We start from the raw sequence: 26,877 nt of genomic DNA, 5'->3' as shown, positions 1-26,877 counted from the left end.
AATATACATTACTATTATAAAATAATTTAATATTTCAGTAATAAATTAAAATTAAATAATATTTTTATCATTAATAAAAATATTCTAAATTATCATTAAAACGAGATGTTCTGAATTTATTAATTCATTTGACCTCTTATATTTTTTTTAGTATACATTGGAACGTACACACCATCTTTCTTTACATACACCCGTAAATAACCATCAAAATAAACAATAATATTAATCTCTTCATCAATACATATTACTTGAGGATAAGTATCCTTAGGATCTTTTTCCCAGATTGTTTCACCTCTACAATCAACTCTGACACATTTTGAACATGCCATTAAAATATATTTAATTGCTCCTGATGAAGAAACATCAATATTATAATTGCAATCAGACAATTCAACAAGTTTGTTTTGATCATCATGTGTATAAAATACTGTTTTATTTGGGATTCTTCTTTTAATCTGTTGCCATAAACCACCAAGATCTCTAAGAACAATAAAATAATATCTATAACGAATAGCAATACTGGAAAGGACCTTGTTATGTGTTATTTTTTTAGCGTGATATTTTGCATTTCCATGTTTCCAAATACATTCACCATCACAATTTATTTGTTCAAGTTCAGATTTCAATAAATATTTTGTTATTTGTGCATCAGACCACAAAATTCTAAAATCTTCATCAGTCATTGGAACTAAGTCACCTTTTTCATCTTTCTTCATGAGAGTTATTGTTTTAAAAATTTTAGGTCTTTTAGATGGTTCTTCTTCAACACTAGGTTCTTTAATTGATTCATCAATTTTATTATCAACTGTTAAGGGATGATCGACAATAGGTTGCTGAGTCATCAATCTAATTGGTGCGTATGGAATAGTAGTAACAATAGGCAAAGTAGGTAATAATATATTTGTTGGATATTGATATGGAGGAATTGTTCTAGGAATTGAAGAAACAATTTGACCTACAGGTATTGGTATAGTCTGAGGTATATATGTTTGATAAGGTGTAATTATCTGTGGATGAATAATTTGTTGTGTTGGATGTCTAATTCCATGAAATATAGGAACACGTATAGGAGCTCCGTAATATCCAGGTTGTGGTATTTGTATTGATGGTTGTACAGATATAGGGGCATGTTGTGGTATATAATGCTGTTGAGGTGGTCGATACTGAGGTTGAGGTTGTTGTGGAATTGGTTGAGGGTGAGGAATAAATTGATAACCTGAATGATACTGTGGTTGATGTTGAATAGGTGTTGCTATAGGTAGAGGTTGTGCAGGAGGTTGAGGTGGCTGAGGTTGATATGGTGGTCGAGGATGTTGTACAGGCTGAGTAGGTCCTTGACTAGGTGGTGTTGCTTGTATAGGAGTAGGTTGTGGTTGATATCCTGGATATTGTTGTGGTAGAGGGGGTCCTTGAGGGGGTGGTTCTGGATAACCAGGTTGTTGTGGTTGTTGAGGTTGATATGTCTGATGAGGAGGATGCTGAAATCCTGTTTCAATATCAACAGCACCTGATGATATATCATCATCTTCAATTATTGATTCTATATTAGCTTCTATTAAATCATAATTATCTTCTTCATCTAGTAAATTTTCCAGTTCTTTTACTCTCACGTCAAAATTATCATCTTCATCATCTAGTTGTCCATCAAGATATTGATCTGTATGTTTATCTGAACATCTAGAATATCCAATTAGTATTAATATTATTATGTATGTGTATATTACACATTTATTCATTATTTGATTGATTTATTATTATTCATAGGGGATCTGGAAATTAAGTATTATATGGAATTATTGGTTATTAATTTAATATTTAATTGATAACAAATCATTTATTTGTCAAAATTTTAATAAAATATTACAACCATGAATATTAAACAATTTTAATCATAATTATATCAAATATTTGTTATACTTTAGTATTTAAAGTTATATAAATGATTTAAATACATTTTCTATTAAAAAATATTTTTAATAGTTCATTTTAATAAAATTTATAAGTTTATTCAATGTATAAATGTTTATAACAAATAAACATTCTGTATAAAGTATAAATAATGATTATTGGATTGTGCAATACAGTAGGTATATTATTAAAACATTATTAAGAAATGTTAACTGAATTAATTGGAATTTATTTGTCATCTTTTCCAGAACTTAACATCACATATTTATTATATCTTTTCCCAAAGACTTCATTATATCCATCATAATAAAATATAATTTTTCCATTATAAGATGAGCAAATTGCCATAGGATATTCACCATGAGTAGTTTTTTCCCATACTTCTTCATCATCAAACTTGACCTTACTACAGTAAACATTATTACAAAATCTATATTTGATTGATCCTTTTGTATTGATATCAATACAATAATAATCATTTGTCATTTGACGAATATGACCACCAATATGTGTATAAAATTTAAATGGGCATTGGTTTTTATGTTTATTTCCTTTCCACTTACCTTTAGTAAACATAAATAACAATAATTCATCAACAAATTCAAGAACAAAGTAGCATGATTGAATATTATAATTCAATGATATACAATAATGTTTTCCAGGTCTATGATTATAAACAATTTCATCATCACAATATACTTGTTCAAGTTCAGATCTGAATATATATTTTGTTATATGTGAACCACATTGTAAAATTCTATAATCTTCATGAGTCATTTCAACAAGATTTCCTTGGTCATATTTCACAAGAGTTATTGTTTTGCATTTTTTGGTTTCAGGAAAAAATGATGACAATTTTTGTGTTTCTTCTTCATCACCTCCAAAAGCACCTTCTTTAGGATGTTTAGGTTTATAACCTTTTACTGGTTTTCTAGATACACTAGGTTTATCTCTTGGTCTATCTCTTGGTCTATCTGTTTGTTTATCATCTCGAGGTTTACTTGGTTGATCTGATGGTTTATCACTAACTCCTTTGCCACCAGGATCTATTCCATAAGGATATTTTTGGTAACGTGGTATTAATCTAGGATTAACATATCTAGGATAAAATACTGCACTGTGATATTTTAAATTGCTGGATAATGGAGTGGAGCTTGGTGGTGGATAAACTGGTTGACTACTAAAATAACTTGATGGATATATACTATCAGATTGCTCTTTGTATTGACTATAAAATGATTTATAATTGGAATAATTGAAAGGTGTTTGATATGTTTGTGGATAAGTTTTTTGTTGTTCTATTTTACTTGAAGGTTCATCAATATGATCATCAATAATTTTTTCTATTCCTCTTACTAACGTGTTAGGATCAACACCATATGTTTCATCAGTTTCATCCAGTATATCATCAATTATTTTTTCTACTTGTTTCGAAACTCTTCCAAAATCATATTCGTCATCTTCATCAACTAATGTTTCTAATTCTTTTACTATTGTATCAAAATTAATATCATCATCTGAGTCATCTGTAGAGTCATCAGATTCTCGGGATGGCTGTTTATCTGAACAATAAACATCTGCAATTATAATGAGTATTATTATATATGTATATGTTACACATTTATTCATTATTTGATTGATTTATTATTATTCATGGGGGATCTGAAATATTACTAATATACATAAATTTTGAAAAATATATTAATTTAGAAAAATAATATATAGTTAATATATATTATTAATATTTTAACTAAATTAAGTTAATGATTTATAAATCTTCATTATATTTATATTAAGTATAAGTGTTTGTATTATATTGTTTAAAGTTTAAAATAATATATTTAATAGATTTATATTGAATTGAAATTATTAAAATAATTATTATTTTGTTTTAATAGATTTCTCAAATTTCCATATACCATCATGATTTAGATATATATATTTCCATGTTACAAAAACTATTACTATTTTTTTATTACCATAACAATGTACTTCTCTTGGATATTTTTCAATATATTTTTTTTCCCATAATTTTTGATGACCAACTTCAATCATTGTACACATTGTAGGGTATTTAATATATTTTCGAACACTACCATATTGTGTATATTCAGTTATTATATTTGAACCATCTATCTCTTCATGTTTACCCAAATAATTTACATAATATAAAACAATTTCTGGAATTATATTTATTCTCTTTTCCCAATTACCATTAACATATTTACATGAAAAGAAACTATTAGGAAAAATAATAAGAAAAACGTTTGTTAATTTTTTATATATTACACATTGTGGACGTGATTTATATTTTTTACCTTTCCATACAAGTTTATTGTCTTGTTTTATTTCATATAATTTCGCACCGAATTCTATTTTAATATCAGTTGTATTATCAGTTGTTATATAAAAATGTCTATGATCCATTATAATAAATTTCCTTTTGTCATCAAATCCCATAAATATAGTTGTTGATAATTCAGGATGTATAATTTCATAACCAACATCAATTTCTGTTGGTTTTTCTTCTTTATAATCATCTTCAGTATCAGTGCTTGGTCCAACAGTCTGAGTTCCAGTCACTCCTTCAGTTATTTCAGTAGTTTCTGTTACCTGAAAATTATCTTCTTCATCTTCATCTTCTTCTTCATCTGATCCAACTTCTACTGGAATAGTTTCAGGTTCTACAGGTTCATCAATATCTTGATCTATATCAGATTCACTAGATTGTTCTACTGGTTGAGTTGTACTAACAGATTCGGATCCATATGAATCATAAACAATATGTCCAAGACCACGTTCAATAATATTTCTAGAAACTAGTGTATGACCAGTTTGATTAAAATTAGTCTCATCCTTATTACAATCTTCTGTTTTTACCCTTTCATGATTTAAATCATCAGAACATCCAGAATATCCAATTAGTATTAATATTAGTATGTATTGGTACCTAAAATATTTACTCATTCTATGATATTTAATCATTTATTCCATGGGGGATCTTTAAATCAATAAAATTATAATTTAGTTAAAAATCTATAAATGTAATATATTTCATACGATTTGACACAATTATATTAAAATTGTTTATATAAATTCTAAACTATTGTTGAATAGATATTACTAAATTATAAAAAATACTATCCATTATATTATAATTACTAAATATTATAAACATTAAAATATATTATCAAGTAGTATTTGATAATTAAATGTCATTAAAGACATGAATTGCTCTTATCAGTGATATGAAATTAAGTTATATTTAATTTTTTTTCTATATTGTAATCAAATTTAAGTTTTAGTTCATTTGTAGTCAATTCAAGATTTATACTGGTTGGATATCTTTTTCTGGTTTCTGGATCATCATATTTCCATAATTCCCTATCATTATGTTTAATTGTGTGACATTCAACTTGTGGTTTAAATATGTATGAGAATGAAGTCTTTAATAAGTCTACGTGATATTCAGTCTTGTCAATTTCTGTACCATCTGATTTAAGAAATTTCATATCATTCATTCTATGTCTTGTATGTGTGATATTTTCCCATGGCCTACGTTGACCACACTTCCTAAGAAGTACAAAGTTAAGACTTTGCAGGAGAATTGACAGGAATTTCTCATCCTTACCAGAACCCATCAATATTGCCTTGAGTCCGTGATCATCCTCTTTAGATTCCCAGATCTCCAGGGATTTCTTCACAACCTTCTGGATTAAAAAGTTTTGTCTACGAGAATATGATTTGTATGAACGTCCATCATGATATTCAAATTTGAATGTTGTTTTTTTGACTCCAATATCTAATAATGATTTATTGTCCACTTCTACCCATATTTTTTCAACTTTTTCAAAATGTTTTATACTTCCATTGACAAGGTATAAACTAAAATTTGTAACTGTTCTTAAAGGATCATAATTTTTTATAATTTTTACTACCATTTCAGATCTATTTTTAGATTGCCATATTCTTTGATTATCATCTTTTACCATTAATATTTCGTAGTTGAATGTTGTAGTAAAAATAAGAACACCATCATTCATTTCACATTTATATATATATTGAGATTTTTGTTCTTGCAAGTAAAATATAATTGCAGTTCCTCCTTCTTTCCAAACATTATCGATTTTTTTGTAGTGAGTTATAGTACCATCAACATTGAAAATTGATACGTATGAGCATTTTTTTATGTTAAAACTTTGTACAACTATTTTTTTACAAAATTTTCCTTCACTAGCTTGCCAAATTAATTCATTACTACATACTATTGAATTAAATACATTTCCTTCTTTTGCCTGAAAAACACCATTCGATGTTTCAATATCTTCATAACGTTCAATATAATCGTTAATTATAGATTTTTCAAGGTCTATATCAATTTTTTTACATTGAGAAACAGCATTCAATTCTTCTGGACTCAAATATACAGCAGGAGCAGCTTCACCTCCTACGGCACCAATAGTTTCATCTTCAGGTAGTTTTTTTTCATAATGATATATTTTTGATTCCCACTGATTATCCTTTAGTATTAATTTAATAAAGTGATCCGCAAACCTAAGTAATATAACATTTTTTAGTCTAACTAATTTCATTGATATTGGATAAATATTTGATTCATGAGATTTTTCCCAAATGGTAGTATCATTATATTTAACCATGGAACATTTTATAGAACTTATGCTATATTCGTATTCTAATTCAGCCATGGTGACACTATATCTTCCAGAAAAAACTTCAGAAAAATTTGCTGAATTAAATGGATCAAATGGATCTACAGGTTGATATCCAATTAGTTTAATTTCCTTTGGATAATGATTAGGATGTATTGGTACATTTTGTGGAATTGACTTACCAGCTTCCATATCTAATTTCTTTGATGTATCATTTTCGTTAACAATATTAAAATCATTGTTTAAAAGATCTAGGTATATTCCCTTTAACAATCCAAACTCTGGATTTAATTCATATTCATAAACTACTCTATCCGAGTAAAGTATCTTATGACAATTCACTCCATCTTTAAATTCATAAACAAGATTCAGTTTATATATATTTATTTTTGTTTTATCTATTACAAATTCTGAAAAATTTCCTTTATCAAAGAAAAAAAATTTCAATATTGAAAAATTGATTCTAGTATGAGTAATATCTTCGTAGGGTTTTCCTTTACCTAATTTTCTAAGAAATACAAAATCATCTGACTCTAGTATAATACAAAGGTATTTATGTCCATTTACAGCCTTAAATGTTCTTACAGACTTACAATGATTATTATCTTTTGATTCCCAAATTTCCTTACTACCAATAACTTTTGATTTGATTATTTTATTGAACAAATTATTGTTTTTACGACAAAAAGATTCATAATTTCCATCTGCGAAATGATAATAGAGTTCATTTATTTCAACAAAGCTGATATTAAGAATATATACACTTGATGTATCTGTTTCTTCAGGTAATGTATTATCATTTCCTCCTACTGCTCCAATAGAATGATCAGCACAACTTACAAAATGTCTTATCTGACAAACTATAATAAATAATAGATAAAATTCAAAGATAATTGATCTATAAGATTTCAAATATATTTTCATAATTATTTGATTACCTTGAGTAATTAAAATATAAAGATTTTGAAATATATTTCTAAAAAATACTTGTGAATATATAAATTCAATGAAAGTTATTAATTATCTAAAGATTTTCTTTCAGTTGTATTGTATAATAAATAACAAATATAATAATTTAATATTAATCTTATGGATCTATATACTTGATTATCACAGTTTTAGAGTGCTATTTTATATGAGTGATTTATTTAGATAAATTTATTATGTGTTAAAAAATAAATGTATTGGATTTTTTTAAAAACTATTCTCTACAATAATTAATAATTTCTAAAATATTTGACTATTTATTCTTTCAAACTTGATTTGAATTAATGTGTAAAATAACTACGATTTAAGAAAAATATTACATAATTTCATTAAATAATCATTTGACTATCATTTTCCGATTTATATAATTAAATGTTACATATAATATATATTTGGTTCATACAAAATTATTTTTATATATTACACTATCAATGTCAAGGATTTTAATCAAAGTAGATTATTCATTAGTTATATATAATTGGTTGTAAATTGTATAACCAAAAATATATTTATAATTAATGTTAGTTGATATTGGTTCCGTTCATATTAATCCATTAGAATGAAACATCAAGCACAATAAACTAGATGGGTAATTAAGACTAAAAGAAAATTGGAAAAAAAGTAAGAATTAAGTTGAAATTTGTATATAAATTGTAATACATTTTGTATTAGTTAAAATTGAGAATATATATATTTAAAAGCAAAATCTAGTAAATAAAATAATTCGAGGAAGAATCGATGGATTACAAATTTGTTCTATTGAAATTTGTAAAGAATTTAAATAACAAATTATTATTGAAATTGATAATATTCCAGATTTGAACTATCTAAATAGAATGAATAATATACTGTGTATTAATAATGATTTAGTTTGTTATTAGAAATATTATAAATATACAAAATAGTTAATTAATAAAAATGATAATAAATGAAAAATAATATAGGTAACAATATGGTGATATTAAATTTATATAGTAGATTTATTAAACATGTTGTATGGGAAGTATGGATTAGGAAAATAATTGCACAATTCGGACATAAATTAATAAAATAACATGGAGATATAGAATATTATTTATGGCTTCGATTGTTGGTATAAATTATATTTTATTTTGTTTGTCAACTTGTTATTACACTCTATAATTATTGGGGTTGATACTTTGGGGCTATTTGATGAGAAATTCTTATATTTGACAATTAATTCTGGTCTCTGATGACACTTTACTTTGTAGCATATAATAATTATTTGTGTTCTTTATAGTTTCATAAATTTCACTAATACATACGTTGTATTGGCGGAAGACTACACCATTACCACTTTTCTGGGTTCTAACTTTAGTTTCCTATTATCAACATTGGACTAACATTTTAAAGTTACTGAGTTAAAATGATTTCAATTATCTCAGAATACTCCTAAACCCTATTATTTGAATGAGACTAATATTTACTTATCGTATTTCTCATTACTAATAATTGTCATAAACCCTTAATTTGACATTCCATCGATTATCAGACGTTTAAGAATTCAATCTTAATTACCATTTAGAGACCAGTTTTATAATTCTAAATATAAGGTCATAACAGTTTAATTCTATTATCTCTATATCCTCTTTGAATGGGAAGACGTAGAGATATTTCTGAATTATGTAATGAGAGATTCCAAGATGACCATGATAAACCTGTTTCTGAACATCATTACTGGGAAAGTAAATCATACTCCAAGACCTATTTTAAAAACAAGTCTCTTTATTTAAAATTTAGGTATTATGACTCCACCAGTGTTTTGAAATTCCTTTTCTTTCACTGGGTAGCTAAATGGGCATTTCTTCTTTCCAAACAATATGTAGAGCCATATAAGTTACATCCACTTCCTGTTGCTGACCAAATTTTACATTGGTATCCAATTTTTTCAAAGAACCTTAGCGATGGTCTACTAAGTCTGGAATCATATGAAACTAGCCAATATGGAGACTCAAATACCAAACCACCTAGATCTGTTCTCCTTCGTGCATTGTTATTGACATTTTGGAAACGAACATTATTTGGTTTACTTGGCATTGTGGTTACTAATGTACTTAGTATGAGCATTGCATTACTTGTCAAGCATCTACTTGATACATTAAACACTAAGTCGTTTACTCTAGCTAAGATATTTTTGTTTTTATTTGCTATAATAGGATTACAAATTATAGATGGATTATTGATCGAGAACTTCACTTATTATCTTCTTCGATTAAGGCTTATATGGGAATATTCCATTGCAATTACTGTGTTTCAACATGGCTTATCTCATAGGCGCAACTTCTATAATAATATTAATGGATCAAACTTCTTGAATGTTTGTAACAATGTTCTACATAGTTGTTCCCCTGATTCTGATTGTTCAAAAAATCCTTTGTATTGTCCTGCCAGGCGTTTCCAAAACAAAGATATTACTCCTAACATGTTCACGTTTGAAATCATGGATCCATTCTACATTTCAATGTTTTTACAATCACTGATATATGTTGTCAACTTCTTGTCAAATTTTATTTATGGAATTGTATTAATTTCGACTCAGATTAAGATTAATGTATGGGTATTGTACGTACTTGGTGCCGTTTTCACATTCATGCTGATCGTTGTTGAGATCATAAATAGTTTTATATTCCACTTTATTTGTCTTATAAAGGATTATAGGATTTCAGAATGTATTGAAATTATATCTGAGTTACCTCTGATAAACAAATTACTTTATGATGATATTGCCATTAACATTATTACTGAGACTAGGAATAGTGAACTAATGTTAATTTTGGTTAGAATATTCTTAACGGCTTTCAATAAATCCTTATATGTTATATGTACCAATATATCATTCTATGTCTTGATGAGATATTTTGTAAAATCAGTAAAAGATGCAGAAGTTATTACTGAAATTGATACGGCTGGTTTCTTGTCAACATTTTATATATTTTTCAGGATTATCAACTCAATGTTTATGTTTCCTTATGCACTTGGGAAATTAGCCACTTCATATGTATCATATAACAGAGTTAAAAAATATCTTATCGATTGTTCTCCTAACTTTTACATTAGTGATAACAAACACACAGGCTCTACAAAGATGTCATCCGTACTTCCAGATGTAACTAAAGAGATTGACAAGGATGTCGTAGTTTTGTATAAGGATGCTTCTTTCTCATGGGTCAACAACAGGAAGGATTTTGCTAATAAGAATAATGAGGTTTATTTGAAGAATGTTAATTTCCAGCTTAAGAGGGGTGAAATTGCAATAATTACAGGTACTCAAGGTTGTGGTAAATCTAACTTTATCAAGTCTGTACTGGGTGAAATGACACTAGTCAGTGGTTCAATGGCTGTAGTTCCTCTCCATACATCAATGCCTATATTTTATGCTTCTGAATATATATGGCTAAAAGAAGGAACCATTAGATCAAACATTACATTTGGACATAGATTTGATGAGGATATATATAACTCAGTTATCAAAGCCGTTGAGCTTGAATCTGATATATTATCTTGGGAGAAAGGTGACTTCAGAGTGGTTTCAGATAGTGCTCATTCACTCAGTTGTGGTCAGAGAGTTAGGATGGAAATGGCTAGAGCAATTTATGCATATCTCATATTTAGTAAAGTTAACAAGGATTATAATAGCCAATGTTCATTCTTGATGTGCCTTGATTCACAATTCCATGGATTAGATCCATATGTTTCTAGAACTGTATTCCATAACCTGTTCAATTCTAAGACTGGATTGCTTGTTAGGGATGATTTAGCTGTTATCCTTTCATCATCAATAACATTGCTTGATAAATGTGTCTCAACATCAAAATTAACTGAATATCAAAACATTACCATATACGAGATTGATAATAAATACGTTTATTTCTATTGTTATTTGTCTGATTTCTTTAGGGACAAAAAAACACCGAACGGTTTTGAATATATCACATCACCATCAGTTCCATACAAGCTAAATTTCTTCACTAAGGATTTACTAAAATTATGTTATTCACTATCTACAAAGTCTGGAAGACGTTTTGTTACAAAATCGAAATATAGACGTTCACTAACATCTATCATCCAAGAATGTTATGCCAATGATAAATTTAATCCATACCTAGTATATTTCAAAGCAGCTGGTTTCACTTTAGTTCTTTTTATTGTCTTAACAATTGCATCAAGCGTTATGGACAACTCCAAATTCATCCTCGCAACTGATCTTACAGATTATATATTCAAGAAAACAGCTGACTATGAAGATGGTCTCTCAGTTGACATGTCAGAAGTTAGATCACACAGCGATTCTGCCCTGAATACAATACTGATCATTGTCTCAGTTATTATTGTTTGTTCCTTATTGTCAACCCTATTATTTACTGTATCATGTCTAGTGGCATCAAGAAGGATTCATGAGTATTGCCTTTCTTCAGTGTTTAAGAATAGTTCATCAGTAATCAAAATCAAGAAGCAGATTAATCAAATAATAACATATTTTTCAGTTGATATTTATTTCATCGATCAATATGCTGGAGATATGTTTTTCACCACTTTCTTGTCATTCATTCAGACTGCTATTTCCATTGGAACACTATTCTATACAATTCCCCTATCAATTCCATTTATTTTTGTATCATTGGTATTGGCCTTTGAATTTGTGGCATTGAAGATTATTAAGTCATTTATGAACATTCAACTGGGATCACAAGAAGCTACTTCACAAATTAACACGTCTTGTGAGGATGCTATACTGGGATCACCCATTTACAGAAGTTTTAAAAAGGAATGGGAATTGATTAACGATATTATCGAAAGAAATGATTACAAAACAAGATGTTGGTATTTGGCAACATCTTTAGGAAGCTGGACTTCAGTTCTGTTTAATTGGATATTCTCTCTTACAACAGCTCTATTCCTCACAGCTCTAATCATATTTGATAAGTTTACAAACTACAAAATGAATGTTGGTTACTTTGGATTAGGTCTATCACTGAGTAGCAGTGTTATTAAAGCATTCAACAATTATTCCTTTTGTTTCGCTTGGTTACAAGTTTATATGTGTTCAGTTCGAAGGTTCCAGTGCTTTATTCCACCTGGCACTAAGTATGTATTTGATAAGTTCCGTAATGTTAATGAAGAGGATATAGTTGTTAATTCTAGCAAACTTGAGGACCAAGTGAATAAAAAGATGTTACTTAAGAGAAGAGCACTTGAATTCAAAGAGACTAAACCCAATTTAATAAAGAGGATGCTTTACAATCCAAAAATTAACATTACTGACATTTGCAAATATCTTCCATCTGAACATAGTGGTGTAGTTTTGAAGCATCTTTGTGTGTATACCACATCTGAGATGAATGAGGAAGGTCTTATCCTCAATAATATAAATGCATCACCATCTAGGTCAGATATTATTGGTATCATTGGAAGAACTGGAGCTGGTAAGACAACTCTATTATCTGTTCTACAAAATACCGTAAGGCATCGATCTGGTCAAGTCCTGCTGGATGGCAGAGATTTACAAGACATTCCCAAGAGTCTCATTAGGCATGTTATTGGTGTACTTCCTCAGCTTCCATTTGTTTTCAAGGGTTGGACTATTAGAAGGTTCTTGGATCCAAGGAGACTATTTACAGATGATGAAATTAATGACGCTCTCCATAATTGTGGTCTCCTTGAGTTTGTTAATAACCTTCATGGTGGAAGAAAACTAGATACTATAATTATGCCCAAACCCCTAAAATTGAAGAAGACCAAAGACCAATCAGAATCCTTTAACAAGGGTAAGGAGCCTTTCTCTGAAGAAAGTTCAATGACATTAGATGACCTTAGCTCAGTAGGTACTATGTTATCCGTAACTCAGCTCAGAACACTTTGGTTTGCCAAACTAGTATTATACAGACATCTCTATAGGATGTTAATCATTGATGAACCTCCATCTGATAATTGTTCAGAAGACGGATCTGAGGTTCAAGATATTGGAATACCCATTTACGAGTTATTGGACAAATATTTCAAACATTGTACTTGTTTTGTTACTGCACATTATGCCAAAGTCCTTAAATCTTGTACATCAGTTTGGGTAATGCATAATGGTAAACTTATAAAGACATGTAAGGCCTCAGAAGTATCCAAAAATGAATCGATATCAAACATCATAGAGGAGATTGTCAATAAATATTCAAACTAACCTAATGCAGTAATATTTAATGCCTAATGGCATTGTGTTATTAATTTTCAGTCTAATACATAAATATATATGTTCTTTAATTTTTAAAAGATTATAGTTCATTATTTATTACTAGTTTTAAAAATGACATTTAAGCTGATATGATCCTAAGGTGTCAAGTGAATTTAAGATGTGTATTAATTTATTATTTTATGATTTAAATATCTATATTAAATCAATCATAGAAAGTACATATTTGTAAATTAATCATATTATAAAATGTATTCCATCATAAGAATCCTTTTCATGGGGAATATTATTTAATACTTATGGTTAATTATCTTTGAATCATACTTTATAATTTATGATTGAGTATAATTATTGATATAACTACATATCTCTATTTATCTTTAAATGTGTACTGTTTTATGTGATTTATATTAAAAATTATTTTAATCTTTATTACTTAACAAATATTCATGTTATATTTTATATTATACAAAATCAAATACGTTAACGTTTATTGTTAATTTATAATATCTTTTCAGGTCTCTTAAATCCTTTTCAGCCAATATTTCTTTATTAACTATTTCTACTCGTTTTTTTGCTATTTTCCAGTCATAAAAATAATCATATCAATGTCTGGTAGCATGATATTTATACAATGTGTTGGAGTATGCACATATATTGTCTATTTCTTCATTATAGAAATATTTAACTATAAGGAAATTTGACATATCCTCAGGACTAATCTTTAAAATATCATATGAATACCATTTAATATTATTAATTACATGATTTCCAATAACTTCAGCCTCTGAATCATAATATCCTACTCTTGTTAAATTCATAGACTTAACATATTTCCATAGATCATAATCCCAGTAATGGTCACTAATCATAATAAGCATCGAAAATTATTTTTTTAATTTTATTTTCCTTTAATAATGGCAGTGTTTGTTCAATGAATTAATAACAGCACAATCAATTTCGTTATTATATCTCTCCAAATAATGTATAAAAACATACATTTATGTTTTCACTTAATTAATGATTTACCTTTAGACAGAGACTATATGTCGAAGGGTTATTTTTTAATACCAATGAACTATTATTGGTATTTAAGAATTATTATCAACTTCATATTCAGATTCTTGAGGATTATATTCATATTTCTATTATCATCAGACCAGTCAATAAAATGAATAAAAATGTATTTTACGAATAAGTATATGTAAGTAGGGGACTATTAAGTCAAATTATTTTTTTCAAAAAGAATTTATTTTTGCTATGTTGATTGACTTATTAATTACTTTTTAATATAAGTTATTGCTACTTAAGTTAGAATAAGTGGATTAGTATGGTAATGTATAACTTAAATATTAGATATAATAGTTTAAATCATTTTAATTATATAAAAATCTATTATAAAATCTTGTTTAAGGGTTATGATTATTTTATTAAGTTAATTTTAATGCATTCACATATATTTAGATTTTCATTATTGGGATCATCATTATTCTTTATTATTAGTTTATTTTTTACATAATTTTAATTGTTTAATTTAATACACGATATTAACAATTATTCAAACAATATATAATTTCACATTCACTAACATGCTATAATTTTTTTAATATTTCAGAATACATTATTTGATACCTTCTCACTGATAATACATTACACTTTCTTTATTCTTAAAATTTCAAATTTAGGATACTGTTTCTAAAAATACTGGATCATAAAATTTATCATACTCACTTCAATGATTACTTTAATTTCGGGATATCTAAAACATTACCAACTAATAATGGCTAATGTTTAATTTTAATAACATCGCACCTATCCCAATTATCGCAATTACAAATCTATCGCATTAATATCGCACTCGTAAATATTTAAATTATATTGTTTCACATACATATTTGAATGGGAAAACATCGTAACTTCTCTGAATTATTCAATGAGAGATTCCAAGATGACCATGATAAACCTGTTTCTGAACATCATTACTGGGAAAGTAAATCATACTCCAAGACCTATTTTAAAAACAAGTCTCTTTATTTAAAATTTAAATATTATGATTCCACCAGTGTTTTGAAATTCCTTTTCTTTCACTGGTTAACTAAATGGGTCTATCTTCTTTCCAAACAATATGTAGAGCCATATAAGTTACATCCACTTCCTGTTGCTGACCAAATTCTACATTGGCAACCAATTTTTTCAAAGAACCTTAGCGATGGTCTACTAAGTCTGGAATCATATGAAACTAGCCAATATGGACACCCAAATACCAAACCACCTAGATCTGTTCTCCTTCGTGCATTGTTCTTGACATTTTGGAAACGAACATTATTTGGTTTACTTGGCATTGTGGTTACTAATGTACTTAGTATGAGCATTGCATTACTTATCAAGCATCTACTTGATACATTAAACACTAAGTCGTTTACTCTAGCTAAGATATTTTTGTTTTTATTTGCTATAATAGGATTACAAATTATAGATGGATTATTGATCCAGAATTTCACTTATTATCTTCATCGATTAAAAAGTATATGGGAATATTCCATTGCAATTACTGTGTTTCAACATGGCTTATCTCATAGGCGCAACTTCTATAATAATATTAATGGATCAAACTTCTTGAATGTTTGTAACAATGTTCTACATAGTTGTTCTCCTGATTCTGATTGTTCAAAAAATCCTTTGTATTGTCCTGCCAGGCGTTTCCAAAACAAAGATATTACTCCTAACATGTTCACGTTTGAGTATTATGATTGTTATTATGTTTCTTTGTTTATTGAATCTCTAATACCAATTGTCAACTTCTTGTCAAATTTCATTTATGGAATTGTATTAATTTCGACTCAGATTAAGATTAATGTATGGGTCCTGTTCTTAGTTGGAATATTTTTCACATTCTTGATGATCGTTGTTGAGATCATAAATACTTATTTGTTTCACTTTATTTGTCTTATAAAGGATTATAGGATTTCAGAATGTATTGAAATTATATCTGAGTTACCTCTGATAAACAAATTACTTTATGATGATATTGCCATTAACATTATTACTGAGACTAGGAATAGTGAACTAATGTTAATTTTGGTTAGAATATTCTTAATACTGTTCAATAAATCCTTATATGCTATATTTAGCAATATTTCATTCTATGTCTTGATGAGTTATTTTGTAAAATCAGTTAGAGATGCAGAAGTTATTAAAGATGTTGACGTTGGAGGTTTCTTGTCATCATTTTACATATTTTTCAGGATTATCAACTCAATGTTCATGTTTCCTTATGGACTTGGGAGATTAGCCACTGCCTACATATCATATAACAGAGTTAAAAAATATCTTATCGATTGTTCTCCTAACTTTTACATTAGTGATAACAAACACACAGGCTCTACAAAGATGTCATCCGTACTTCCAGATGTAACTAAAGAGATTGACAAGGATGTCGTAGTTTTGTATAAGGATGCTTCTTTCTCATGGGTCAACAACAGGAAGGATTTTGCTAATAAGAATAATGAGGTTTATTTGAAGAATGTTAATTTCCAGCTTAAGAGGGGTGAAATTGCAATAATTACAGGTACTCAAGGTTGTGGTAAATCTAACTTTATCAAGTCTGTACTGGGTGAAATGACACTAGTCAGTGGTTCAATGGCTGTAGTTCCTCTCCATACATCAATGCCTATATTTTATGCTTCTGAATATATATGGCTAAAAGAAGGAACCATTAGATCAAACATTACATTTGGACATAGATTTGATGAGGATATATATAACTCAGTCATCAAGGGGCTTGAACTTGAATCTGATATATTATCTTGGGAGAGAGGTGACTTCAGAGTTGTTTCAGATAGTGCTCATTCACTCAGTTGTGGTCAGAGAGTTAGGATGGAGATGGCTAGAGCAATTTATGCATATCTTATATTTAGTAAAGTTAACAAGGATTATAATAGCCAATGTTCATTCTTGATGTGCCTTGATTCACAATTCCATGGATTAGATCCATACGTATCTAGAACTGTATTTCATAACCTATTCAATTCTAAGACTGGTTTGCTTGTTAAGGATGATTTAGCTGTTATCCTTTCATCATCAATAACATTGCTTGATAAATGTATCTCACCATCTGATACTAAAAACTTCCCAAACATTACCATATACGAGATTGATAATAAATACGTTTATTTCTATTGTTATTTGTCTGATTTCTTTAGGGACAAAAAAACACCGAACGGTTTTGAATATATCACATCACCATCAGTTCCATACAAGCTAAATTTCTTCACTAAGGATTTACTAAAATTATGTTATTCGGGTTCCACCACCAGTTTATTGAGGAATTATGTAACGAAATCGAAATATAGACGTTCACTAACATCTATCATCCAAGAATGTTATGCCAATGATAAATTTAATCCATACCTAGTATATTTCAAAGCAGCTGGTTTTGCCTTTGTTTTGTTCATAATCTTTTCGCTGGCATCAAGCGTTATGGACAACTCCAAATTCATCCTCGCAACTGATCTTACAGATTATATGTTCAAGAAAACAGCTGACTATGAAGATGGAGTCTCAGTTGACATGTCAGAAGTTAGATCACACAGCGATTCTGCCCTGAACGTAATGTTGATCATTGTCTCAGTTATTATTGTTTGTTCCTTATTGTCAACCCTATTATTTACTGTATCATGTCTAGTGGCATCAAGAAGGATTCATGAGTATTGTCTTTCTTCAGTGTTTAAGAATAGTTCATCAGTAATCAAAATCAAGAAACAGATTAATCAAATAATAACATATTTTTCTTCAGATATTATTTTTATTGATGAATGCATTGGAGAGATGATATGTACTACATTTTTATCATTCATTCAGACAATCATAGCCATTGGAACACTATTCTATACAATTCCCCTATCAATTCCATTTATTTTTGTATCATTGGTATTGGCCTTTGAATTTATTGTATCAAAATTTGTTATAGCATGCAGGAACATTCAGTTGGGATCACTAGAAACTATGTCACATATTAACACGTCTTGTGAAAATGCTATACTGGGATCACCCATTTACAGAAGTTTTAAAAAGGAATGGGAATTGATTAACGATATTACTGAAAGAAATGATTACAAATTAAGGTGTTGGTATTTAGTATATTCTTTTTTAATTTGGACTTCAGTTCTGTTTAATTGGTTATTCTCTCTTACAACAGCTCTATTCCTCACAGCTCTGATCATATTTGATAAGTTTACAAAGTCCGAGATGAATGTTGGTTACTTTGGATTAGGTCTATCACTGAGTAGCAGTGTTATTAAATCATTCAACAATTATTCATTCTGTTTCGCTTGGTTACAAGTTTTTATGTGTTCACTTCGAAGGTTCCAGTGCTTTATTCCACCTGGCACTAAGTATGTATTTGATAAGTTCCGTAATGTTAATGAAGAGGATATAGTTATTAATTCTAGCAAACTTGAGGACCAAGTGAATAAAAAGATGTTACTTAAGAGAAGAGCACTTGAATTCAAAGAGACTAAACCCAATTTAATAAAGAGGATGCTTTACAATCCAAAAATTAACATTACTGACATTTGCAAATATCTTCCATCTGAACATAGTGGTGTAGTTTTGAAGCATCTTTGTGTGTATACCACATCTGATATGAATGAGGAAGGTCTTATCCTCAATAATATAAATGCATCAACATCTAGGTCAGATATTATCGGAATCATTGGCAGAACTGGAGCTGGTAAGACAACTCTATTATCTGTTCTGCAAAATGCCGTAAGGCATCGATCTGGTCAAGTCCTGCTGGATGGCAGAGATTTACAAGACATTCCCAAGAGTCTCATTAGGCATGTTATTGGTGTACTTCCTCAGCTTCCATTTGTTTTCAAGGGTTGGACTATTAGAAGGTTCTTGGATCCAAGGAGACTATTTACAGATGATGAAATTAATGAAGCTCTCCATAATTGTGGTCTCCTTGAGTTTGTTAATAACCTTCATGGTGGAAGAAAACTAGATACTATAATTATGCCCAAACCCCTAAAATTGAAGAAGACCAAAGACCAATCAGAATCCTTTAACAAGGGTAAGGAGCCTTTCTCTGAAGAAAGTTCAATGACATTAGATGACCTTAGCTCAGTAGGTACTATGTTATCCGTAACTCAGCTCAGAACACTTTGGTTTGCCAAACTAGTATTATACAGACATCTCTATAGGATGTTAATCATTGATGAACCTCCATCTGATAATTGTTCAGAAGACGGATCTGAGGTTCAAGATATTGGAATACCCATTTACGAGTTATTGGACAAATATTTCAAACATTGTACTTGTTTTGTTACTGCACATTATGCCAAAGTCCTTAAATCTTGTACATCAGTTTGGGTAATGCATAATGGTAAACTTATAAAGACATGTAAGGCCTCAGAAGTATCCAAAAATGAATCGATATCAAACATCATAGAGGAGATTGTCAATAAATATTCAAACTAACCTAATGCAGTAATATTTAATAATGCCTAATGGCATTGTGTTATTAATTTTCAGTCTAATACATAAATATATATGTTCTTTAATTTTTAAAAGATTATAGTTCATTATTTATTACTAGTTTTAAAAATGACATTTAAGCTGATATGATCCTAAGGTGTCAAGTGAATTTAAGATGTGTATTAATTTATTATTTTATGATTTAAATATCTATATTAAATCAATCATAGAAAGTACATATTTGTAAATTAATCATATTATAAAATATATTCCATTATATTAAGAATCCTTTTCATGGGGAATATTATTTAATACTTATGGTTAATTATCTTTGAATCATACTTTATAATTTATGATTGAGTATAATTATTGATATAACTACATATCTCTATTTATCTTTAAATGTGTACTGTTTTATGTGATTTATATTAAGAAATTATTTTAATCTTTATTACTTAACAAATATTCATGTTATATTTTATATTATACAAAATCAAATACGTTAACGTTTATTGTTAATTTATAATATTTTTTCAGGTCTCTTAAATCCTTTTCAGCCAATGTTTCTTTATTAACTATTTCTACTCGTTTTTTTGCTATTTTCCAGTCATAAAAATAATCATATCAATGTCTGGTAGCATGATATTTATACAATGTGTTGGAGTATGCACATATATTGTCTATTTCTTCATTATAGAAATATTTAACTATAAGGAAATTTGACATATCCTCAGGACTAATCTTTAAAACATTATATGAATACCATTTAATATTATTAATTACATGATCTCCAATAACTTCAGCCTCTGAATCATAATATCCTACTCTTGTTAAATTCATAGACTTAACATATTTCCATAGATTATAATCCCAGTAATGGTCACTAATCATAATAAGCATCGAAAATTATTTTTTTAATATTATTTTCCTTTAATAATGGTAGTGTTTGTTCAATGAATTAATAACAGCACAATCAATTTCGTTATTATATCTCTCCAAATAATGTATAAAAACATACATTTATGTTTTCACTTAATTAATGATTTACCTTTAGACAGAGATTATATCTCCAAGGGTTATTTTTTAATACCAATGAACTATTATTGGTATTTAAGAATTATCGAAATTGTCATTAGGAGTTGGTTTTTATCAACATTAATGATAACTGTATTAATTGAATATATATTTAGTATATATATTTCTACCTAGATTAGGTAGAACCATGATAATGGTATGATATAATTGATAAATGTATAGCTAGATTAAAGGTTTTAAGATAGTTTAAATTATGACTGGTGATGGGACTATTATTAAGGTACCAGTTTAGGTATTTATTTGATATCGATTTTTTACACATGTTGTATGCCAAGTATGGATTAGGAAAATAATTTATTAAGATAATTTTCTTATAGAGATATTGTGTTAAAAATAAAATTCAAAAGAATAATTTATTTAATTATATATATTATTAAATGGATGGGGATATGATTCTATATTTGATTTATGTTTTCCCCTAATTTTTAATATCAAGTGAATACAAGCTAGTTAAATATGTATTAGTAATTCTTAAAGTAACTGCTATCATTCTTGTTTATTTTCAATTTCTTTAACATTTGATAATGAACGATTAATAAAAATTTGTGAAGTTAATAAAACTCATTTCATTCCTCACAAACTAACCTAAAATGGTTGTATTGTAAAATGTAGTTTATCTTTATTCCAATAATTTTATGTACAATATAATGTGTGTTTTCTCATTAGTGTCATTTAAAAAATTTCAAGAGTTTGTAAAATAGTTGACCAATTACTTCATGGTTTAACCCTTAATTTTATTTATATATATTATTTTTAACCCATAAAATTGTACAATATGACTTAATTTACACTTGTATTCTAGACTTCCTCTAGATAATGGTATCCCATTCAACAAAGGGTAATACTCTCATCAATACTCACCTAACTTTCTTCTTTTTGGGCCTGAGCTCATTGATCATATACCCTATGCTTGATTTGAATTCCTTTGTTTACCTGAGGTTCTTGGGCATTACAATCTACGACGCAGAAAGCATCTCCTTTTTTTTGAGAAGACTAAATTTGTCAATAGGATTGATTTTTTGTTCAATTTCTATGGCTATAGGACATGGGTCTGATTGCAAGATATGGAGTTGGATGTTATTCATTTCTTACTTTCTTTCTTCCTTTTATGTCTATTCTCTCTCCAACAATTATTTGTTCGTAGGTAAACTTTCCCTGTTTTTTGTAGTATTGGTTTCCCTGTCATCACACGGGCTTCTCATGTCATCAGTTAAGTTAATGTTTGCAAAGGATTTCATATTTCTTGACAACAAACCACAATCTAGATTCTTTGCATTTTCAACAGGCTGTTTCACCTCAGGGATACTCGTGAACATTTTAATTAAACTTACCACCGGGGAAATTTTTTCATACTCTGATAGCCAAAATACCTTAAAAATGTATAACAGACTCTTTATATCATTCACACTCATAACACTAATTTGTTCCTTTCTAACATCCACACTTAAACCCATTGAAATGAAGGATGAAGATCTCATCGCAAATGGCCCTCCACCACTCACTAAACCAACATTTATCGGTAACACCTGGATTTTTTCAATTGCATGCTTTTGTTGGTCGCTATCCCCAATGTTAAATAATTTAACCTTACCAGTTATGCATTCAGTCAAACGAGAAGATTCATTCAAGCTAGAGTTTTATCAATTCCTGGTTTCCCTTATCGTCTCTGCTCTATTCTACCTCTTTGACAGCTTTGATGTTCTGTCCTTTAAGAAAAGAGGGTACACATACAATTCATTGTATAGGTCAATTTGCAATATGATGAAATACAGACCTGAGGCTCCCTTAAATCCAGAACTTAAAATACATCAAGATGTCAGAGAAGATATAAGTGTTTTATCCAATTCGCTGAGTGTTAGACTCTTCAGAGATCCCCAAGCCTGGCAGTCGCTTCCTTATGGATTTTGGTGTGAATGGGAGGAATACGATAATTTCGATACTAGTCGCATTTTGAACGTCTTGTCGATGTATTCAACAATTACAGACATTAGAAATGAGGACCCTTTCAACTTGGATGAATACTTTATTCTCGGCTGCACCGGCCTCACTCACCCACAAGAACATTACAAAACGATTAAGAGAAACAAGTACATTCTATTATGGCTAGTTTGTTCACTTGTTAATTATTTAAATGTGTTATGTTGTAAGTTGGAGGAAATTTTTAAACACTGTACCTCTCCAACCATATGCTGTTTATCAGTTATCATGTTCTTATGTTGTTGCTGTAATCAAAAATGTGACTTCACTATTTTTATCTGTGCTGGAACCTGTTGTTGTACCAGTGAAACTTGCAAAGAAATCAAATGTTACTTGGAGAACGCAATTAAGGCAACCGTTGAAGACTGTAATGCACTCCTTTACGACATCAACACCTGTTCTTTGTTATTAGATAGCAAGGAAGTAGATTATGACCAGATGATGGATTCCCTTGGTATATTAGAGGAACTCCTTATGAGATTTGTGATATGTTTGCTTTATGCCAGACTTATTGACGAGTATTTGCTACTTCACAAATACATGAAGTGCATTTGTGATAGGCTAAGAATTGTCTGTGGTAAATTCAGAGATGGATGTACCTGCAAACATGCCAAAGAAGAAAAAGATACTAAACCCGTTAAATGTAGTTGTGTTATGTATTGTAAAATGGTTCAATGTATTAGCAAGTTACATGCGAAACAGAAAAAAGTTTCAGACATTTTCATGGGAAATAATCTTGAGAATATTATTGACGTAATGCCTCCAATGTCGCTCACTAGAGCCATAATACTCTTGGCTTCATTTTTCGGAGATTTCATGTGTTCTGATTTTCTTCAAGAAAAAGGGAACTGTGAATGCACAAAAGATTTGAAAAATTGTTGTTGTATAGGGCAGTCGATCTGTTTTTGTTGCAGATTTAATTCCAGAGTTGATGATATTTTAACTCTCATTTTATTGGCCATCGACACACCAACAGATTGTGATTCAATACTTGCTAATGTAATATCAGTTCTTGCTAGTTTTTCATCCTTTAGATATCCATCAATGTTTCACCATGGTATATATTATATCGAAGGAATACCCCCTTTGGCTGAATCCAATACATCGCCATCAGAGTCTAACGTATTAACAGTATTTGGAACCATATATTCCCAATTTTCAAATTTAATGAATAGCCTATTACCACCAGGTCATCTAAGATCGAGTTCTTGTTCCTTTTGTTTAAATGAGGCTGGATTATGTCCGTGTTTGAGGCAGTTGCTATGTTGCATGAGAGAAGTTTGTTGCTTGATTGAAATGATAATAAATGAGATTGGTACTACTAGTGTTTCTGTCTGCTTCATTGCTGATTATGATAAGTTAGAAGGTTATTACAAAAGGTTACAATGTTCAGCTGGTAAGTTAAAGACATGTTCTACAACTGCGTCTCAATGTTGTGGATCTACTGTCTCAAATGGTTGTACCCACAGTTCTGAATTTTGTAAATTTATTTGTTGTCTGTGTGATTCTGTATGTACAACAGCTTCACTTGTTTGTACATTGAATCAACAATCTAAAATCAGCATTCAAACACTAAGCTCATCATTGAAAGATCAATTGAGCGAATTAAATGAAAAGAATACTAATATGTACAAATCAATTCGAGGGACAAGAATGGGTATGCTGATTAAGCCAAGTAAATCCCTTTCTAAGATGATAACGCATTACAAAAAAACTATTATCGGAAGAGTGTCGGATTACAAGAGGTGGGAGTTCTACCTATTTTTCCTTTCAACATTCGTTTGTCTTTTTTTAATTTATCTTTCAAGACTTATTCCTTATTTGAGGAATATTCCCAACAAGACCAAATTCATGTATATTATTGTGTTATATTCCTTTATCACCTCGTACTTCTTCAACTCGTCGTTTGGATTCCTCTCAACGTTCGACAAAGATAGCGCCTTCTACATATCACTGGCCATTGTTTTGGGAATTATACTATCGATTCTGTATTCATGGTTGACACAGTGGTTTAACTATCGTATGTTCCTGTTTGAACAGTTCGTTGATCTTTACTCTAGGTTCAGACTCTTATTTCCAGGTTCCAAGTACCTTAATTCACCCACACTATTCTGGTGGATTGAAGGCTTCGTCTCCTTCATCAAGATGGATATGCTTTCAATGTACAATCTATTCGGAATATCAAAGGACAGAGATATATACAACCCCTTCAATTTCGGCTTTACATCAAAGCTAAATATAGAGTACAATCTAGTTGAGTCGAGCTCACATATTTTTACGGAAGATCAGTGCCTAGAAAACATAAAATCCTCAGTTTTCGACGCTAAGTTGCTTGAACTTGAAGGTCTTTTGAATTTTAGATCGTTTTATCATCTAAAACAAACTGACCACTCATTTATGGTATTATCTTCCGAAGATAATGTTAACTATCCCATCGACTTGCTCTATAATGCATGGTCCCTTGGTTCAAAGATATCTGAGTTCACCGACAGGTTACATCGTCTTAGGGAAGGTGCTATTTTAGCCATTGAAAAAGATGTTCAGATGCAAGCCAAGTTAAATGGTTATGATATCGGCTCAATAAATAAGCTAAAACACTTCTTTGAATTCCAAAATAAGTGCTTGATTGAAGCCCCCAAACTATCACTAATTGATTCAAGTAATAGAACACACAAGCATTTCTTGTCAGTGCAATCCAAGAAGTTGATTAAATTATATCAAAAGTCATATTCAGACAAATGGAAAGTATATCTCCAAAAAATATACTCAAATGAGTCCGAAGAACCTGAGGCTTCAACTAGTGTTAAGGAAACCAGATCCAGGAGGGATGAGAGGAAGCTCTCATTGACGGATATATTTAATAAAATGCCAATGGAGTCTTTTTTGAAGTCATACGATGATTGGAGAACCAAGAAACTGAAAAACTGCGATACTGTTTTTGACCGTAATGACCTTTGCAAAGTTATAGTCACCAAAACATGCCGTGAGTTTGAAAACATAGCTTTTGCCCACAACGACGTTTCAGAGATCATGAATGAGCTCATAAAGTTCGTTCTGACTTCTTTCACACTGAAAGATACTCCTGAAAACTTCGAAATAATCAAACTTTTGTCAAAAAAGAACAAATTTGCAGAAAGTAAGGATGTCAGTTCCATACTGGACAAGATAGCTAAATCGATCAGATCTCACACTTTTGGAGTCAGATCTTCAGTTATAAAAGATCTTCTAAGCATATGTAAAAACATTGACATGGAAAAGACCATGATATATAAGGTTTTCAAATATGACAGGTTTCTGATAGGAGAGTGGATCCGTTGGCAAGGACTTCACATATCTGGTGATTTGGTTAATATGTTAAGAGTTATTAATGTTTTGAATGAATAATTTTCATATTACTAGTTAATAATTATTTTTAAATATTTATATATTTAGAATTAACTAGGACAATGTGGAGTAGACCGTTGAGATAATTTGTAGAACGCAAATCTATTTATTACAACTTAGTTATTCTGGAAAAACTTGATTATAACACATTATGACCTTGAGAACAATTAAGATCAT

General features: G+C 29.3%; 7 protein-coding genes across 7 annotated transcripts, besides 34 other annotated features; 3 read left to right on the top strand and 4 right to left on the bottom strand.

Annotated features, from left to right (window-relative positions):
• Positions 1–119: 119 nt before the first annotated feature.
• Positions 120–1,736, bottom strand: TA05570 (Theileria-specific sub-telomeric protein, SVSP family, putative; the record flags this gene model as incomplete). The annotated part of the gene is made up of 1 exon (XM_950450.1): positions 120–1,736. The coding sequence occupies one exon, from the start codon at positions 1,734–1,736 to the stop codon at positions 120–122; it is 1,617 nt and encodes a 538-aa protein (XP_955543.1).
• Positions 1,674–1,736: a sequence feature (Signal peptide predicted for TA05570 by SignalP 2.0 HMM (Signal peptide probability 0.738, signal anchor probability 0.077) with cleavage site probability 0.648 between residues 21 and 22).
• A 400-nt stretch (positions 1,737–2,136) lies between these two features.
• TA05575 (Theileria-specific sub-telomeric protein, SVSP family) lies at positions 2,137–3,537 on the bottom strand (the record flags this gene model as incomplete). Its single annotated transcript, XM_950449.1, has 1 exon — positions 2,137–3,537. One exon carries the CDS (start codon positions 3,535–3,537, stop codon positions 2,137–2,139), a length of 1,401 nt encoding a protein of 466 aa, XP_955542.1.
• Positions 3,538–3,789: 252 nt separating this feature from the next.
• TA05580 (Theileria-specific sub-telomeric protein, SVSP family, putative) lies at positions 3,790–4,893 on the bottom strand (the record flags this gene model as incomplete). The annotated part of the gene is made up of 1 exon (XM_950448.1): positions 3,790–4,893. One exon carries the CDS (start codon positions 4,891–4,893, stop codon positions 3,790–3,792), a length of 1,104 nt encoding a protein of 367 aa, XP_955541.1.
• A 269-nt stretch (positions 4,894–5,162) lies between these two features.
• Positions 5,163–7,502, bottom strand: TA05585 (SfiI-subtelomeric fragment related protein family member, putative; the record flags this gene model as incomplete). Its single annotated transcript, XM_950447.1, has 1 exon — positions 5,163–7,502. The coding sequence occupies one exon, from the start codon at positions 7,500–7,502 to the stop codon at positions 5,163–5,165; it is 2,340 nt and encodes a 779-aa protein (XP_955540.1).
• Positions 7,503–9,180: 1,678 nt separating this feature from the next.
• Positions 9,181–13,758, top strand: TA05590 ((subtelomeric) ABC-transporter protein family member, putative; the record flags this gene model as incomplete). Its single annotated transcript, XM_950446.1, has 1 exon — positions 9,181–13,758. The coding sequence occupies one exon, from the start codon at positions 9,181–9,183 to the stop codon at positions 13,756–13,758; it is 4,578 nt and encodes a 1,525-aa protein (XP_955539.1).
• Positions 9,598–9,666: a sequence feature (12 probable transmembrane helices predicted for TA05590 by TMHMM2.0 at aa 140-162, 175-197, 289-311, 318-340, 397-419, 440-462, 579-601, 837-859, 900-922, 976-998, 1002-1021 and 1088-1107).
• Positions 9,703–9,771: a sequence feature (12 probable transmembrane helices predicted for TA05590 by TMHMM2.0 at aa 140-162, 175-197, 289-311, 318-340, 397-419, 440-462, 579-601, 837-859, 900-922, 976-998, 1002-1021 and 1088-1107).
• Positions 10,045–10,113: a sequence feature (12 probable transmembrane helices predicted for TA05590 by TMHMM2.0 at aa 140-162, 175-197, 289-311, 318-340, 397-419, 440-462, 579-601, 837-859, 900-922, 976-998, 1002-1021 and 1088-1107).
• Positions 10,132–10,200: a sequence feature (12 probable transmembrane helices predicted for TA05590 by TMHMM2.0 at aa 140-162, 175-197, 289-311, 318-340, 397-419, 440-462, 579-601, 837-859, 900-922, 976-998, 1002-1021 and 1088-1107).
• Positions 10,369–10,437: a sequence feature (12 probable transmembrane helices predicted for TA05590 by TMHMM2.0 at aa 140-162, 175-197, 289-311, 318-340, 397-419, 440-462, 579-601, 837-859, 900-922, 976-998, 1002-1021 and 1088-1107).
• Positions 10,498–10,566: a sequence feature (12 probable transmembrane helices predicted for TA05590 by TMHMM2.0 at aa 140-162, 175-197, 289-311, 318-340, 397-419, 440-462, 579-601, 837-859, 900-922, 976-998, 1002-1021 and 1088-1107).
• Positions 10,915–10,983: a sequence feature (12 probable transmembrane helices predicted for TA05590 by TMHMM2.0 at aa 140-162, 175-197, 289-311, 318-340, 397-419, 440-462, 579-601, 837-859, 900-922, 976-998, 1002-1021 and 1088-1107).
• Positions 11,689–11,757: a sequence feature (12 probable transmembrane helices predicted for TA05590 by TMHMM2.0 at aa 140-162, 175-197, 289-311, 318-340, 397-419, 440-462, 579-601, 837-859, 900-922, 976-998, 1002-1021 and 1088-1107).
• Positions 11,878–11,946: a sequence feature (12 probable transmembrane helices predicted for TA05590 by TMHMM2.0 at aa 140-162, 175-197, 289-311, 318-340, 397-419, 440-462, 579-601, 837-859, 900-922, 976-998, 1002-1021 and 1088-1107).
• Positions 12,106–12,174: a sequence feature (12 probable transmembrane helices predicted for TA05590 by TMHMM2.0 at aa 140-162, 175-197, 289-311, 318-340, 397-419, 440-462, 579-601, 837-859, 900-922, 976-998, 1002-1021 and 1088-1107).
• Positions 12,184–12,243: a sequence feature (12 probable transmembrane helices predicted for TA05590 by TMHMM2.0 at aa 140-162, 175-197, 289-311, 318-340, 397-419, 440-462, 579-601, 837-859, 900-922, 976-998, 1002-1021 and 1088-1107).
• Positions 12,442–12,501: a sequence feature (12 probable transmembrane helices predicted for TA05590 by TMHMM2.0 at aa 140-162, 175-197, 289-311, 318-340, 397-419, 440-462, 579-601, 837-859, 900-922, 976-998, 1002-1021 and 1088-1107).
• Positions 13,759–15,666: 1,908 nt separating the features above from the next.
• Positions 15,667–20,247, top strand: TA17365 ((subtelomeric) ABC-transporter protein family member, putative; the record flags this gene model as incomplete). The annotated part of the gene is made up of 1 exon (XM_950445.1): positions 15,667–20,247. One exon carries the CDS (start codon positions 15,667–15,669, stop codon positions 20,245–20,247), a length of 4,581 nt encoding a protein of 1,526 aa, XP_955538.1.
• Positions 16,087–16,146: a sequence feature (11 probable transmembrane helices predicted for TA17365 by TMHMM2.0 at aa 141-160, 175-197, 286-308, 323-345, 392-414, 445-467, 838-860, 901-923, 977-999, 1003-1025 and 1077-1099).
• Positions 16,189–16,257: a sequence feature (11 probable transmembrane helices predicted for TA17365 by TMHMM2.0 at aa 141-160, 175-197, 286-308, 323-345, 392-414, 445-467, 838-860, 901-923, 977-999, 1003-1025 and 1077-1099).
• Positions 16,522–16,590: a sequence feature (11 probable transmembrane helices predicted for TA17365 by TMHMM2.0 at aa 141-160, 175-197, 286-308, 323-345, 392-414, 445-467, 838-860, 901-923, 977-999, 1003-1025 and 1077-1099).
• Positions 16,633–16,701: a sequence feature (11 probable transmembrane helices predicted for TA17365 by TMHMM2.0 at aa 141-160, 175-197, 286-308, 323-345, 392-414, 445-467, 838-860, 901-923, 977-999, 1003-1025 and 1077-1099).
• Positions 16,840–16,908: a sequence feature (11 probable transmembrane helices predicted for TA17365 by TMHMM2.0 at aa 141-160, 175-197, 286-308, 323-345, 392-414, 445-467, 838-860, 901-923, 977-999, 1003-1025 and 1077-1099).
• Positions 16,999–17,067: a sequence feature (11 probable transmembrane helices predicted for TA17365 by TMHMM2.0 at aa 141-160, 175-197, 286-308, 323-345, 392-414, 445-467, 838-860, 901-923, 977-999, 1003-1025 and 1077-1099).
• Positions 18,178–18,246: a sequence feature (11 probable transmembrane helices predicted for TA17365 by TMHMM2.0 at aa 141-160, 175-197, 286-308, 323-345, 392-414, 445-467, 838-860, 901-923, 977-999, 1003-1025 and 1077-1099).
• Positions 18,367–18,435: a sequence feature (11 probable transmembrane helices predicted for TA17365 by TMHMM2.0 at aa 141-160, 175-197, 286-308, 323-345, 392-414, 445-467, 838-860, 901-923, 977-999, 1003-1025 and 1077-1099).
• Positions 18,595–18,663: a sequence feature (11 probable transmembrane helices predicted for TA17365 by TMHMM2.0 at aa 141-160, 175-197, 286-308, 323-345, 392-414, 445-467, 838-860, 901-923, 977-999, 1003-1025 and 1077-1099).
• Positions 18,673–18,741: a sequence feature (11 probable transmembrane helices predicted for TA17365 by TMHMM2.0 at aa 141-160, 175-197, 286-308, 323-345, 392-414, 445-467, 838-860, 901-923, 977-999, 1003-1025 and 1077-1099).
• Positions 18,895–18,963: a sequence feature (11 probable transmembrane helices predicted for TA17365 by TMHMM2.0 at aa 141-160, 175-197, 286-308, 323-345, 392-414, 445-467, 838-860, 901-923, 977-999, 1003-1025 and 1077-1099).
• A 1,908-nt stretch (positions 20,248–22,155) lies between the features above and the next one.
• TA17370 (uncharacterized protein) lies at positions 22,156–26,700 on the top strand (the record flags this gene model as incomplete). The annotated part of the gene is made up of 1 exon (XM_950444.1): positions 22,156–26,700. The coding sequence occupies one exon, from the start codon at positions 22,156–22,158 to the stop codon at positions 26,698–26,700; it is 4,545 nt and encodes a 1,514-aa protein (XP_955537.1).
• Positions 22,213–22,281: a sequence feature (10 probable transmembrane helices predicted for TA17370 by TMHMM2.0 at aa 20-42, 55-77, 83-102, 107-129, 149-171, 192-210, 274-296, 972-994, 1004-1026 and 1033-1055).
• Positions 22,318–22,386: a sequence feature (10 probable transmembrane helices predicted for TA17370 by TMHMM2.0 at aa 20-42, 55-77, 83-102, 107-129, 149-171, 192-210, 274-296, 972-994, 1004-1026 and 1033-1055).
• Positions 22,402–22,461: a sequence feature (10 probable transmembrane helices predicted for TA17370 by TMHMM2.0 at aa 20-42, 55-77, 83-102, 107-129, 149-171, 192-210, 274-296, 972-994, 1004-1026 and 1033-1055).
• Positions 22,474–22,542: a sequence feature (10 probable transmembrane helices predicted for TA17370 by TMHMM2.0 at aa 20-42, 55-77, 83-102, 107-129, 149-171, 192-210, 274-296, 972-994, 1004-1026 and 1033-1055).
• Positions 22,600–22,668: a sequence feature (10 probable transmembrane helices predicted for TA17370 by TMHMM2.0 at aa 20-42, 55-77, 83-102, 107-129, 149-171, 192-210, 274-296, 972-994, 1004-1026 and 1033-1055).
• Positions 22,729–22,785: a sequence feature (10 probable transmembrane helices predicted for TA17370 by TMHMM2.0 at aa 20-42, 55-77, 83-102, 107-129, 149-171, 192-210, 274-296, 972-994, 1004-1026 and 1033-1055).
• Positions 22,975–23,043: a sequence feature (10 probable transmembrane helices predicted for TA17370 by TMHMM2.0 at aa 20-42, 55-77, 83-102, 107-129, 149-171, 192-210, 274-296, 972-994, 1004-1026 and 1033-1055).
• Positions 25,069–25,137: a sequence feature (10 probable transmembrane helices predicted for TA17370 by TMHMM2.0 at aa 20-42, 55-77, 83-102, 107-129, 149-171, 192-210, 274-296, 972-994, 1004-1026 and 1033-1055).
• Positions 25,165–25,233: a sequence feature (10 probable transmembrane helices predicted for TA17370 by TMHMM2.0 at aa 20-42, 55-77, 83-102, 107-129, 149-171, 192-210, 274-296, 972-994, 1004-1026 and 1033-1055).
• Positions 25,252–25,320: a sequence feature (10 probable transmembrane helices predicted for TA17370 by TMHMM2.0 at aa 20-42, 55-77, 83-102, 107-129, 149-171, 192-210, 274-296, 972-994, 1004-1026 and 1033-1055).
• Positions 26,701–26,877: the final 177 nt, after the last annotated feature.

The sequence above is a fragment of the Theileria annulata genome, chromosome 3, assembly GCF_000003225.4.
Source record: "Theileria annulata chromosome 3, complete sequence, *** SEQUENCING IN PROGRESS ***".
Taxonomy (NCBI): Eukaryota; Apicomplexa; class Aconoidasida; order Piroplasmida; family Theileriidae; genus Theileria; species Theileria annulata.
The sequence above is the reverse complement of the archived record's forward strand: the minus strand, read 5'-3'. Positions and strand labels throughout refer to the sequence as shown.